This window comes from Podarcis gaigeae (genome assembly GCF_964106915.1).
Source record: "Podarcis gaigeae genome assembly, chromosome: 17".
In the NCBI taxonomy this organism is placed as follows: domain Eukaryota; kingdom Metazoa; phylum Chordata; class Lepidosauria; order Squamata; family Lacertidae; genus Podarcis; species Podarcis gaigeae.
Window position 1 is genome coordinate 28,163,508 of NC_139694.1, and position 14,457 is coordinate 28,177,964.

At 48.1% G+C, this 14,457-nt stretch overlaps 1 protein-coding gene across 1 annotated transcript in view; it reads right to left on the minus strand.

The window, feature by feature from the left end:
* The window catches only part of LOC310835448 (uncharacterized protein), a 37,362-nt gene that overhangs the window by 5,649 nt on the left and 17,256 nt on the right, over positions 1-14,457 (minus strand). The window contains exon 3 of the mRNA XM_083720081.1: positions 12,673-12,962. Coding sequence (XP_083576207.1) covers positions 12,673-12,962 — 290 coding nt within the window. The remainder of the gene's footprint in view (positions 1-12,672; positions 12,963-14,457) is intronic.

Consider the following 14,457-nt stretch of genomic DNA (forward strand, 5'->3'; position numbering starts at 1 on the left):
TTGCAAATACCTAATTCTCACTCCTTCTGCAACCCTTCCAGACCGTAAAGAAACTGCGGAATGGCTGTATGGATGGACTCGCGAGCAGGATTTGAACTATGAGCAGCAGAAGGAATTAGAGATTAAAGTATTGTTGTCATGCTATAAGAGATAGAAAAGAAAACACCACGGGAAACGGGGTGGGAAGTCCAGGAAACAGAAAGAAAAATTATTAAGTATTGGAGTGTATATCATAGAATCATAGATTTGTGGGGTAGGAAGGGACCCGGAGGATCATCTAGTCCAACCCTCTGCAAGGCTGGAATATGCAGCTGTCCCATACGGGGATCGAACCTCCAAACTTGACGTCATCAGCACCGCGCTTTAACCAACTGAGCTAACAAGAGGATCATATGTTAAACTTTTGAAAATTTAATAAAATATAATTTTAAAAAAGAATTGCACAATGTAGATGATAGATAGAGATAGACATGATATAGATAGATAGATGATAGATAGATAGATAGATAGATAGATAGATAGATAGATAGATGATAGATGATAGATAGATAGATAGATAGATAGATAGATAGATAGAGATAGATAGATAGATAGATAGATAGATAGATAGATAGATAGATAGATAGATAGATGATAGATAGAGATAGAGATAGAGAGATAGAGAGATAGAGAGATAGAGAGAGATAGATAGATAGATAGATAGATAGATAGATAGATAGATAGATGTGCAAGGGGTGGAGATCAAATTATGAATGAAAGTCGGATTCTCCCCTACTCCCTTCCTCTTCCCCCCAGAAGAGTTGAGCCTGCTTCTAGCTGCTCATTGGTATAGCAAAGCCATTTTAGACACAAGACATCATATAGTCTCATGCACTCCGACCCAAGTCTTAGAACTGGGAGTCCTTGCCCCGGAGAGCTCCCTCAATATGAAGCAGCGGCCTAAATCTTTATGCTTGCTTGCGCAGAAGCAAGTTCAATGAGGCTTACTCTCAGATCATATACAGGTTATGCAGCTCATATAAAGAGCCATGTTCCTTTTCCGTCAGTTTCTCTCCCTCTTATAATGATTTTATGTTTAAATGATTTCTTCTATACTAAAGGATTATAGTTTACTACCCTGGGGGAGTTCTGGGTGAAGGGCTGGACTATAAATCTAAATAATAATAGCACCATGCATAGAACTGAGAACCTCAGAAAAAGAACATCCTATATATAGTTCTATGCGCGATGATGGAGGAAATCTCACGGAAGCAGGCAGCGAGATTTGCTTTCCAATCAACCAGACGCAAGGCAACGGCCCAAGAGCCATAGAAGGCGCCTGAACCGAACTCGGCGATATTTACTCCGAAGTAAACTTGCTTAGCAGGCCGAGGATGGGCAGCCTTTGACCCTGAAGGTGTACCGACCCCCCCCCCCCCAGTCCCTTGGTCATGCTGGATGGGGCTTATGGGCGTTGGGAGTCCAGACAAATCTGGAAAGGCGCCGTCCCCAGCCTGCAACTATGTCCCAGGACCCAAGCCCTGATGCGCACATGTGGCGGCCGCTCAGGTTTCCATGGAGCTCAACGGGACTGTTTTTTCTCTCTCTCCAGGAGCGTGCCTATCCCCTCTCTCTAAATCTCTCCCTACTCTTTCCACACTGCGCCCCCATTTGCTTTCCTCCCTCCTTTCCTTGACGGCTGGGGGCGTGGAGAGCTTCTAGGTTGAGGAAAAGACGCCACTCCACGAAACCACGTTGAATCCCAGCTTCGGAGAACGGCAGGATATAATGACTACTGCTACTAATGTGTATTTGTGTGTTCCACTTGACCGCTGCTTTTCACCCTAGCCTACTCCGCAGGGTTTTTTGCGGATAAAATGGGGCAAAGACCAAGGGCGACTGCTAGAGGGCTCCATTATTAGGGGCCACAAATGAATCAGAAGTCCCCAAGTACTCAGTGGCTTGCCCTAGTTTTTTTCTCTTTCTCTTTTTTTCTTTTTTAAATGTCTCTCCAAGGCTTCCTTGTGGTAAATGCATCTCCAGGCTTCTCCACACGCTGAGTGATTTCAAAGCAACTTCTTTAGGCTGAATGCCATACGCACTTACCTGGGAGTAAGCCCCATTGAACTCAGTGGAGCTTAGTTCTGAGTAGAGGTGTATAAAATCGCGCTGTGACATCAGTGAGCAGGGTGGCCTCGCTGGAGCTCCTTTCTTGAAGAGCAGAGGGAAAGCAGAGGCATTTGCTGACGAACGGGGACAGACAAAGCAGCACAGGCTTTGCTTCAGGAGCCCAAGGGATGAGACAATATTTCATCGCCCACCATGTGGTCCCGTGTGCTAGAGACCGATTAGGGTGAAATGTACCTCAATACCCTTTTGCATTTTTGCTAAAATAAATCTGATTGCCTGACTTTTTCGTTGTTTAGCTTTAGGCTGGAGGGGGGATTCAAAAGTTTTGTTTGTGTTTACTTATTGCTTTCCATAAAACACCTCGGAGCGTTTTGAGGGGTGATATGATAACCATCTCCAAATACCTGAAGGGTTGTCAGATCATGGATGATGGAGAAAGTTTGTTTTCTGCTGCTCAGGTGGGTAGCAATGCATTCAAATTACAAGAAAGGTAATTCTACCTAATTTTAATTTGGTGACAGCAGTCTCGAAATTAAAAGACGCCTGCTTCTTGGGAGAAAAGCAATTACAAACCTAGACAGCATCTTAAAAAGCAGAGACATCGCCTTGCCAACAAAGGTCCGTATAGTTAAAGCCATGGTTTTCCCAGTAGTGATGTATGGAAGTGAGAGCAGTACCATAAAGAAGGCTGATCGCCGAAGAATTGATGCTTTTGAGTTATGGGGCTGGAGGAGACTCTTGAGAGTCCCATGGACTGCAAGAAGATCAAACCTATCCATTCTGAAGGAAATCAGCCCCGAGTGCTCACTGGAAGGACAGATCTTGAAGCTCTTTGGCCATCTCATGAGAAGAGAAGACTCCCTGGAAAAGACCCTGATGCACAAGGAGAAGGGGATGACAGAGGACGAGATGGTTGGACAGTGTTCTCGAAGCTACCAGCATGAGTTTGACCAAACTGTGGGAGGCAGTGGAAGACAGGAGTGCCTGGTGTGCTCTGGACCATGGGGTCACGAAGAGTCGGACACGACTAAACGACTAAACAACAACAACAATTCTACCTAAACATCTGGAAGAACCTTTTGACAGTAAGAGCTGTTGGACAGCGGAACGGACTTCCTCCGAAGGTGGTGGGCTCTCCTTCATCGGATTGTTTTTAAACAGAGGTTGGACGGCCGTCTGCATTTCAGATACCGTAGTTGGGTTATATGACCCTCAGAGTCCTTTCCAACCTTACAATTCTCTGGTTCTGTGAATTCACACACAAATTTCAAGCGTGATAGAAGAATTTGCACTTTTTAACCTATGAGAAGCTCCTACGTATTAACATTTTTGCTTTGCGAACATTTCTGGGAATTGGACGAGGGAGGTGATGAATTATAAACCATGCAGTTTCTCAAAACTGCCCCGAAGTAAAATGAATTGTCTATTCTGCCACACATATTTGGTGCGGGTTCTGAATGCACACACAAAGTAAACTTGCAAAGTCCTTAGCCAACAGCAAAAAAAAAAATATCTGATTTGTCCTCGTTAATTTAGCATTCTTTGCTCAAAAAGTTGCATTAGAAATACGTTGCCAGCAGCAAAGATCTTCTGTGGAAAAGAATCTAGAGTTCGCTTTCGGGCTAATGTGGCGTTCACGCGTTTTGTTAATACTCTTAAATCAGTAATTCCCAAACTTGCCTTGTCCCACACTGGTGTGTCTGCAAGAGAACTGTGTAGTGTGTTGTTGTGACAGAAGGATCCTGCAGCTTTTTTCCAAGTAGGCCTATATTAAGAGTAGAAAATCCCTTTTCGAAATCGTGCTGCAGTCTCGAAGGCGGAATCTTCCAGGACTTTGCAGGGGCTCCACGTGGAGAGGAGAGTGAGGGGAGAGGAGGAGGGTCACATCCGTTGCCAGGCGGATCACAGGTCTTGGGCATAACCGGGGGTGCAGGGGGCAGCTGCCCGCCCCCAAAAAATCAAGTAAGTAAATAAAAATACTTAACTCGCTGACTGATTGCATCGCAGATAACTGGGTTCTGCCCCACACCCCAAAATAAAGCCTGCCCCCTTAAAATAAATCCTGGCTACGCCCATTTCATTGGACCTGTGGCTAGGGTTATCCAAGGGATACAGTGGTACCTCGAGTTACAGACGCTTCAGGTTACAGACGCTTTAAGTTACAGACTCCGCTAACCTAGAAATAGTACCCTGGGTTAAGAACTTTGCTTCAGGATGAGAACAGAAATCGCGCTGCGGCAGCGGGAGGCCCCATTAGTTAAAGTGGTATCTCAGGTTAAGAACAGTTTCAGGTTAAGAATGGACCTCCAGAACGAATTAAGTTCTTAACCCGAGGTACCACTGTACTTATAGCTTACAAACACACACACACACACACACACACACACACACACACCATAATAACCTGCTAGATCAGACCAATGTCCCACCCCTGCCATTGACCAGCCAATGAGAAACCCTCTAGCAGGTTTTGAGCACCAGAGCCCTCTCTCCTCCTGTGGTTTCCAACAACTGGTCTTCTGAAACTTTGCTGCCTCTGACGATGGAGGCAGAGCCGAGCCATCGTGGCAGCTAGCCACCCATCGCTCTCTCCTCCCTAGACTTGCCCAATCGTCTTTGAAAGCCATTCAAGTTGGTGGCGATCTCACGGCCTCCTGAAGGAGCCAGTTCCCTAGTCGGACCGCGCGCCGTATCCGCCCCAACCGCCCAAAATTCAGCTTCATTGCATGTCCACGAGTTCTGGTGTCAAGGAGAGAGGAGGGGGGAAACCACCTTCCTCTTTTCCCTTTCTCCATGCCACGTTGAACTTCATAAAACTTCTCCCATGACACCTCTCAATTGCCTTTTCTGGAAACGCAAACCGCTTCACCTTGGTTCTTAAGATGGGCGCTTCAACAGTAAGGGAAAAAAGTACCCCCCTCGTTCGTAACCCCCCAGCCACACCCCACACTAATGCAGAGTTATAGCCAGGGGTGCCAACTTCAATAAAATATTGGGGGGGGGGGTAAGCAGCGCCCCACATAATCAATCACATGACATGGCACACGCAAACTATTTGAATGGGAATGCCCATTAACAAGGGGGGTGGGTGGGCCGGCTCCCTCAAATATTTTATTGGTTTCTATGGTTAAAGCTAAGACGGGACCCTCAAGCAGTGGCAGTTACTGGGGAATTTCCTAAGGCATCTGAAACGCTCATCTGCCAATGAGAGAAGCCTGAAAGGTCTCTTCAGCTCCCCAGAGGAAGTGGGCAGAATATGATTATCTTTATCACCCAACATACTTGGCGTAGCCGAGGGGTGCAAGTAAATCAATAAAAATACTTAACTGAGGTTCTGCCCATACCTGCATACGAAGAACAGGCAGGTTCTCCCAGCTAGCCAAAAGGGCACCATCCAGACACACGACAGAGGAAGCAACAAGCTTGGGGGGACCCAAAAGTTTGTACAGCTACAAACAATCAAATAATATTTTGACTGTGGGGGCACCCTCAAGCAGAATCTACGCCGAGGAAGAAAGCGCACGCTCATTGGCCACGGAATGCCTTCCGCTTCTTAAAAGGCGGGCGAGGGAAGGCAAAAAGGATGGCTGGATCAGGGGGCGGAATGGCGTACCTTAGAAAAGGGCAGGGCTGGCTGGCTGGCTGGCTAGCTGGCACACTGAACACGAGGTGCACTTCATATTTCAGAATTTCGAGGAGGCTCCCACTCCCACTTTCGCCAGCAGTTGTAGTAAGCAAAAACCAATCAATAAATGGAAGGAGAATTATATATGAAGAGCTGTTTAGCGTCTCTAAAATAAGAGGCATCCGCTTCCGACAGCGAATAACCCACAAATACGTCAGGGAGGCTCTCTGGAAGGACAGACCCCGAAGCTGAGGCTCTAATACTTTGGCCACCTTATAAGAAGAGAAGACTCCCTGGAAAAGACCCTGATGCTGGGAAAGATGGAGGGCACAAGGAGAAGGGGACAACAGAGGACGAGATGGTTGGACAGTGTTCTCGAACAGACCAACATGAGTTTGACCAAGCTGCGGGAGGCAGTGGACGATAGGAGTGCGTGGCGTGGTCCATGGGGTCACAAAGAGTCGGATATGACTAAACGACTAAACAACAACAGGTCAGGGAAGCGATAGTCACCCTTTAGAACTAATGTCAGTGTACTGGAAGAAGCAAAGATCACCAATGTCGAAGCAATGATTCTTCAACACCAACTTCGTTGGACTGGTCATGTTGTCCGGATGCCTGATTATCATCTTCCAAAGCAACTACTCTATTCCAAACTTAAAAATAGAAAGCGTAATGCTGGTGGTCAACAAAAGGCATTTAAAAAAAAGGAGTATAAACACCAACAACTGGGAAACATAGGCCTACCAACGCTCCAATTGGAGAATAGGCTTTACCAAAGGTGTCATGGACTTTGAAGATACTCAAACTCAGGACGGAAGGGAGAAATGTGCTAAGAGGAAGGCATGCTTGGCAAATCCTCACCGGGATCAACTCCCGCCTGGAAACCTATGTCCCACTGTAGAAGGAGGTGTGGATCCAGAAACTGGCCTCCACAGTCACCTACGGACACTCTGTTAAAACCGTGTTCATGGAAGACAATCTTACTCGTCTACGAGGGATTGCCAAAGAAGGTCCACCCTTTGCCACTTGCGTGTCCCAACCCCTGGCAGCCCGGCAGCCTTTGAACTCTTTAAACGGAGCCATTGAGATAAACATGGCCAAGAGGCCCGTCTCCTACGAAGTCGCGCCTTTCCTGGATCAGTCCGTCTCCTCTAACCCAACCGCCATCCTGGCATCGCCTGGCAGCGAATTCCAAAAAGGGGTTGTGGGAACGAGCGCGGCACTCCCGGGATGCGGTGCGATATGTAGTTTAGCTCCTAGGCCTCCCTGGAGAGAAAAGTTTGAGTTGAAGCAGTAGGCCTCTTTCAAGCCGAATGAGTTTGAGAGCTTAAAATTAAAATGGGAAAAAGAAAACGAAAGCGAAAACAAGCGCTTCCCTACACAGCCTTGGCTTGGTTTCCTCTGAGTCTTCTAGCATCCCATGTGAAACAACCGAAGTGCCTTCATTCAGAATGGTCCGCCTTGTCAATTGCCAGGGGAATAGGAGCCCCAAACGCGTTAAGCCTGGTCAAGTTCAACAGGAGCGCTAAAGACGGTGGAGGCTCTGTTGAAATGTTTTAAAACAAACTGTTCTTTATTTACTTCCTGCTTTCTAAATGCTGTTTGATTATTTGATGTTTTATATTTTTATTTCATTAAGTCTTTTAAATTGTGGAATATTCTGAGAGCTTTTTATTATAAAACAGTATATAAATTTAAGGAAGAGCATGCAATTTGTAGTAAAGAGAGAAGTATTATCTTCAGGGGAGGGGGGAAAGACGGTGACTTTGAGTTCCCCCCACCTTGCTATCAATTTATTATCATTATCATTATCATTAAATGGGATGAACACTCGTGCCAAGTGTTTAGGCTTCCCGGGCCTACAAAAACGGCGTTTAAAGCGACTGTAGAGATAGAGAGATCCTGGCGCCTCAAGCTACTCCGATGGCAGAGTTTATCTGCCGTCTGCGCGCCAGTCATAGGAACGGGCCCTATTGAAATCAGTGGGGCTGCTAGAACCAGAGCGAACGCAAATACTCTTGACACCCCGATCCAGGCCTTCATTCGCAGCCAGGTCTCCCAGCGCCCTGCTGGTGTCGATTTGGATCAGGGTGTAAAGAGTCAGGGCACAGGTGACAGTGATCACTAACCTACCCATCCGTGCTGGATTGCGCTTTAAATTAAAGAGGATAGACACCTGGGAACGCAGAAACTGCCTCATACAGAGTCAGGCCACTGGTCAATATATAGGTCAGTATTGCCCAACACTGACTGGCAGCAGATCTCCGAGGTTTCACCTGGCGATGCGCGCTGTGTGTGTGTGTATTGGAAGGAGCTTCTTTGAGGGGCGAGGGCCGCCCCTCTTCTTTGCTATTCATTGGGTGGCAAGGCGGGGGCTTATTTGATTTCACCTGATCTTCCTTCTATGAACAGCTAACGCGATTCACCTTATGAGACTACTCTGGAGAAAGGGAGCCAGAGAGGGAAGAATTTCACAAGAACAGGGTTCTCTGCCACCTTCGCTTGATAGTAAAATCAGCAGCTTTTTCTTTTCAGTGTATGAGGGGATTGCAGGGTCCCAGACAAAAGCGGCTTCGCTGACCATCTCCTTAAGCTCACGCAGGCGCCGTTGAAACACGGCCTCTTCCTCTCTCGCCATTGACAGACGGGGAAACTGAGGCACACCGCTACAACCAGCTTAATGCATTCTAGGAGTAAATAAGCAAATTAATTAATTAAAATCCACTCCCTGTACGTTTAAGAAGGGATCCGTTCCTGCCTTTTCATAGTTTATTGTCCCAAGATTTGTTCCAGGCCCACTCTGGAAAACCTTGCTTTTATTTTTCATATTAAAACAATTCTAATAAAAGAAGAGCTGTGCTCCATTTTGATCCTCCTGAAGGCAAGGAGGGAGGACATCTTGCTTGCAAGAGAGGATTGCGCAACTTCCTTTTTAAATATATATATATATATATATATATATATGTGTGTGTGTGTGTGTGTGTGTGTGTGTGTGTGTGTGTGTGTGTGTGTGATAGTGGTGTTTATTCTATCAGGAGCTCACTCGCCTACCTCGTTCAGCAACGATTTCATTTCTGAAGCCTCCAAGTTCCTGTTTTCAATTCCTCTGCTAACAGGAGCAACCCTCTTAAAAATCAGGGGCAGGGCCGGTTGCCTGCGTCCCCAAACAATCCCCCATCTCCCCATACAGGTGTCATAAAATGATTGGTTGGGGATAGGCGGGGACTACTAAGTCCCCTGGGTGCGCGCGATCCTGCAGAATATCTCCTGCAAGGCCACGCGCCGCCCCTCGCCTCTCACAGGCCTTATAGAGGAATGACCAGAAGGATGCGCGCAGGCGTGTTTCTTTTACCTGTGGCTCCTTCTGCATGCAGACCCGCTCCTCGCCTCCCTATATCCCAAATGCTGGGCCCCGCTCCCCGGAATTCCGACAGATTCCCGAGGCTGGCAAAGGGGGCAGCGCAGCCCTCTCTCCCACCAGCAACGAGCCCCCTCCCCACTAGAGAGCACGCTACAGAAGTGAATGGGGTGACACTGTGTTTGCTCCAAACGCGCCGCTTGCGCTCCGTGCGCGGGATGCTCTGCGCGCGCACTTTGGATTAGAACCATTAGGAGGGCTCGTCGGGCCAGCCGCTCCAGCTGATCAGCAGCAGCTATACTGTTGGTTCAATTGTTGAGGGACGCAAGCGAGTGGAGCCCGGTCCTGCGCTCAGAAGTATGTTTACTCAGAAGTAATTCCTACTGAAGTCAAAGCGGGCAGTGGCGTAGCATGGGGGGTGCAGGGGGGCCGGCCGCACCGGGCGCAACATCTGGGGGTTAGGGTTAGGGGCGCAAATCCACGGGTTAGGGGGCGCAAATCCACGGGTTAGGGGGTGCAAATTACTTGCCTTGCCCCGGGTGCTGACAACCCACGCTACGCCACTGAAAGCGGGTTTACTCCTGGGTGAGCAGCGCTAAGGCTGCAGTTTTAACCCCGTTTACGTAGGAATAAGATTGCAGCCTTACTTCTCAGGACTGCAAAGGCCCAACCTAGGCTTACGAGGGAGTAATTCTCACTGAACATTCTGGGATCGTCGCTCAGGATTGCGTTGTAAGGCGGGCAAACTGGGCGGGATCCGAAGATCCTAGTGGGGGGGGGGCGTTAAGGATGGCCTATATCTGCAGAGATCTGGTCTGACCGGAGCGCACCGAGCTACAGCGGATACAAGCGCATCTGGTTTGCATTCCAGCTTTTTTCTGAGGAGGTTACCATCGTCGGAATTATGAGAAGAGACATAGCTGTAACAGGAATCCAGCAGATTCCAAGGGGGAAACCCAATTCCTCTACTGCAGCGAAGAATCTCGCAGCACTCTAAAAAGCTTACTGAGCTCCTATGTGCTTAATCGGAAGGAAGGCCTATGGCATTCAGCAGCGCTTACTCCCGTGTAAATACGCATAGGGTTGCATGAATAGGGTACAGAGTAAGCGTGCACAGGGGTGGGGTGCAATAAACGCCTCGTAGCATGATCCGCACATGAAAACCAGAATGAATTCAGTACCACTTACTTCTGAGTAGATGCGCGTAGGATTGTGCCTCAAACTTGCTGCTTTGGTGACCTATAATTCTAGTCAGAGTTGAGAAAATAACGGTTCTCCATTATAATAAAATATTTTGCAGAGGGGAGAGGGTTGAAGAGAGAGACCATCCTCATTTCTGTTCTAAAGCAGCAATTGCCAAAAGGCGAACCAGACAACCACGAACCAATGCAGCTATTCCAAGTTATTAGCTCAACCATTTCCCTCTTCGCTTTGTTCTTTAGCTTGCAATTTTAGCACAGTGAAGTCCGTGGGAGGTGCCTGTTGATTTTTACTTTTATTTTTTAATATTCAAACTGGGCCAAAGTGCTTAATTTTGCCTTGTCCTCGCCCCAACGGTGTTGCTCGACATGATATACTTTTGGCAGGCTCGGGCCCATAAAAACTGCCCAGAGATTCCCTGCAAACGATCGTAATGATTACAACTATTTTTTTTAAAAAAAATGTGAAAGCACGAGAGAGTTTATTTAAAGTGGAATAGAGAATTCATTACTTTACGAAATTCAATAAAGTTCTTGAAAAACCACCCAAAAGGAGTGCAGCTTCAAAAACGCGGGTCGAGACTGTAAAATGCATCTGCCTTTATCTATAAATCTTCCTATTGCGCAAGGAATATCTATGGTGCATATTTGAACTTAGAAATAGTTGTACAATAGTAATACAAAAAAAAAGATCAGTGTAAAATAACTGTGACAGTTCCCTTTCAAAATATCCTGTGTTAGTGCTAAACTCTTGTCAATTAGACTCCAAGGAGTCTGTCCATCCGCTGCATTTCCCAATTTGCCTTTCTATTTTGATCCCAGAATTTCATGCTTTCGGCAATTAATTTCGGAGATCGGTTTTCCAGCGAAATAAACCTCAAAATATTGCACGTTTCTTTGTTTCGCAGAAGGAGGCCACGCTCGCAAGGAGCCCACACACACCAGGCGAGGATAACGTTTGGCTCTCTTCTAGGAAATTAATTCGCGCAGCTAATGCCCAGGTGTCATTGGGAATAAATATTGCCCCATTAAAAAAACCATTTCTAATATTATATAGTGTCCCCCACATTGGACAGTATTGAGTTTTTATTTTTCGTACAATAAGGAGTTTTGTAAAGTGAAAGTCAACATGCAATATAATGAGCTCTTTGGAAAACAAACAAACATGCAATTGTACTTAATAGCAACAAATCTGAACAGAGTAAGAAAAGGGGGTGGCAAAAGTTAACATTTTCAGATCTATTCCTAGCTGAGCACCTCAAAAATGTAATTAAGATAGATACTGGATTTCGGAGAAGATTTCTCCATACACACCACTTGCAACATACACACTTTCAGCTTTGCACAGTTCAGTAACTCCTTTTTGTGCCCTCACAGCCAAATAATAAGTACTAAGATTACAAAAAGCCCCCTAGAATATAAACGATTGTGGTTATCGCAAGAGACTAAATGTCGTGGTCCACAACTACTGACAATTTCAGAACGTGCAGTGCTGCTTTAGTGTGCACAGGCCTACCTAATCTAGGAAGAGAAAACAAAGAAGCAGGCCGGATCTTCGAGGCCTATTTCTTTATTTTTTTATTAATGCAATCTATTTCATTTTGCACTGAAATATTATGCAAATTATCTGTAATCTCATTTCACTCCTTAGACTACCCTAAGGGGATTTCTCGATATGAATGTTTGGTGGTAAAGAGTGTTTTTGTGAGATTCTTCTCTCAAAATGATTTGTCCCCATTTAAGCAGCCTTCTATGCAGTTGAATGTGCCGACCAATTATTTGTTCTGCTTCTAATGTACAAACATATATGTCGTTCATCTGTCTTTCTGCCGTTTGTTTTACCTGCGAGTCTCATCTTTCACCGAAATGAGCCCCCCCCCCAATACATAAAACACATGGAATCTCTCATTTACAAAGCACACAAATAAGCATACTCCAGATCTCTTTCTACACATACATACATACATACATACATACATACTCAGGGGGCATTTCAAGGTAAAATTAGCCTCCAACAAAAGATAGATCGATTACGGATGAGCTATCTGCTCCTTTCAGGACTCCAGACCAGGGACATGATGGAGTTACTTTCGAATTAAAGATGTCCGCAGTTCTAAACCTAACCAGGGCAAACAGATTCCAGGAGTTCTAACAGTGCGCTCACCACTTGGGGGAAGAAGGGGAGACTTGGCCGATGGAAATTTCCTGGCTTTTGTTCACTAGGAAAAGGAGTTCTATAGAATAGATAGAACACACAAACAGAGAGAGAGAGGGAGAGAGGGAGGGAGAGAGCGAGCGAGATGGAGAGAGAGAGAGAGAGAGAGACAGAGAGACAGAGAGGCAGGCAGGCGTCTAAAAGAGATTCGCCATTCCCTTACCTGTTCCGGGCCGAGGTTCCAGGCTCGGCGGGCTGGCAAGGCTTCTTCCGCACTATCAGCACCAAGGAATGGTGGAGCGGCCTTCTCCTGCCCGGGTTCCTCAGGAGATCTCGGATGAGCTTCACCAGAAGGGGCTTGAGGAGACGCGGCAGCTTCTTGGGCCTGGCGCAGCGGATGGTGCATTTGACGCGGGTGCCCATCGGGCCCGTCGCTCCGGGGCGAAGCTGCGAGGGGTCCGTTGGAAGGGAGAGCGCACGCGGATTCTGCTTGGCGCCCGGGGGTTGGGCTGGCTGTTGGCATCCGGGGGAGAAGAGCAGCGTGTGGCGAGGGGGGGGGGAGCGGAGAGGGAGGGTGGCTGGGGGAGGGGAGCTCCTCTCTCCAGAGCCTAATGTAAGCAGGTTCAGCTCCCTGGCACTCTGCCAAGGAGGTTTCACGTTGCCCGCGTCCCCACTGGCGCAAAAAGTTACTCCCCTTCCGTTCCTCCCCGGCCGTTCCCTGCAGATGTCCTCCTCTTTGGGCCACACCATGTTTCAGTGAAGGGGAGGAGGAGGAGGAGAAAAAGAGTTTTAGAAGGAGATCGCTCTGCACTGTCGTCCCCGTCCCCCCCAATCATCATCACCATCACCATCCCCTTTCCTCCTCCTCCAGCCACTGTCTCTCCTCCCCTACTGTTTCCATTCGAAACGTCAAAGGAGAAATTGCTAGGTGGAAAACACGCACCACCATCTGACCCGACCGTGCAGCCAATCAGGAAGCCGCTCGGCGATTTTGTTTGTTTTAAACCGGGCTGCAGCTGAAGCCACTTCGCTTTCGGCCCGCTGCGCTGCAGGGAAACAGGCGCGCGTGGCGCAGAGGGAGCGGGCGGCTTCTTTTCGGCCCAAACCGGTCTCCACCGGTGAAGGGGAGGGAAGGGAGGCGGGCCGAGAGCGGCCCTATCGGGGCAAGGCTGCGGGTAGCGGGCAGCCTGAACGGGAGAGCTCGCTTGCGCGTATCCGCTGCGCGCATTTCCGCGTTGAGGGCGGTGCTTGGCAGGGAGACGTTGTTGCTGTCAGGCGAGCGGCAGACGCGGCGCAATACCCCACCTTTCGCTTCCCCGGGTCGGATAAGAGTGAGATCTTCTCTTGGGGTGGGGGCGGGGGTGCCAACTTGAATTAAACGTGGCGGGGGGTGGAGAGCAGGAAAGTCCCCCTCCACATAACCGATCACAAGATGCAGCGCATGCACGCCATTTGAATGGCAATGCTCATCAACTTTGGGAGAGCCTCGCCACCTCAAATATGCTATGGGGGCGCAACAGGACTTCGCCCCTAGGAGTTGGCTCCTTTGGTGGTAGGTGGGGAGAGCAGGAGCTGCGGGGGCGCTTGCCAAGCTGGGCTAGTCTAGCTTTCCGTTGGAAGCCGGCCTCCCCAGCTGTGTTTTTGTCTCCGGGCGTCGTCAGCTTCTGCCGGCAGAGCCCAGGGGACGTCAGCATCCCGCTAGCCGAATCGGAAAGCAAGGGAAGCTGGCCAAACTTTTTTCCTGTTAAAAATAAAATTAAAACGATTTTTACTTGGTGGTAAACTCGCAAGGAGCCCGAGAGAGATCTCTGGTCGCCTGAGGTTCAGCCTTCTTCTCGGGATCTCCAAACCACACTGTCTCCTTGCGCAGATCCGAAGGGGGACGCTGAAGGATCGCCAAGCCGTCTCGACTGCAACGTGAAGAAATCCTTCCGCGTTCTGTGTGGAGGTAAGGAACGCGAAAACGCCAGTTTAAATCCCGCAGCTCGCAAGAAAAGGCCCAAGCTTT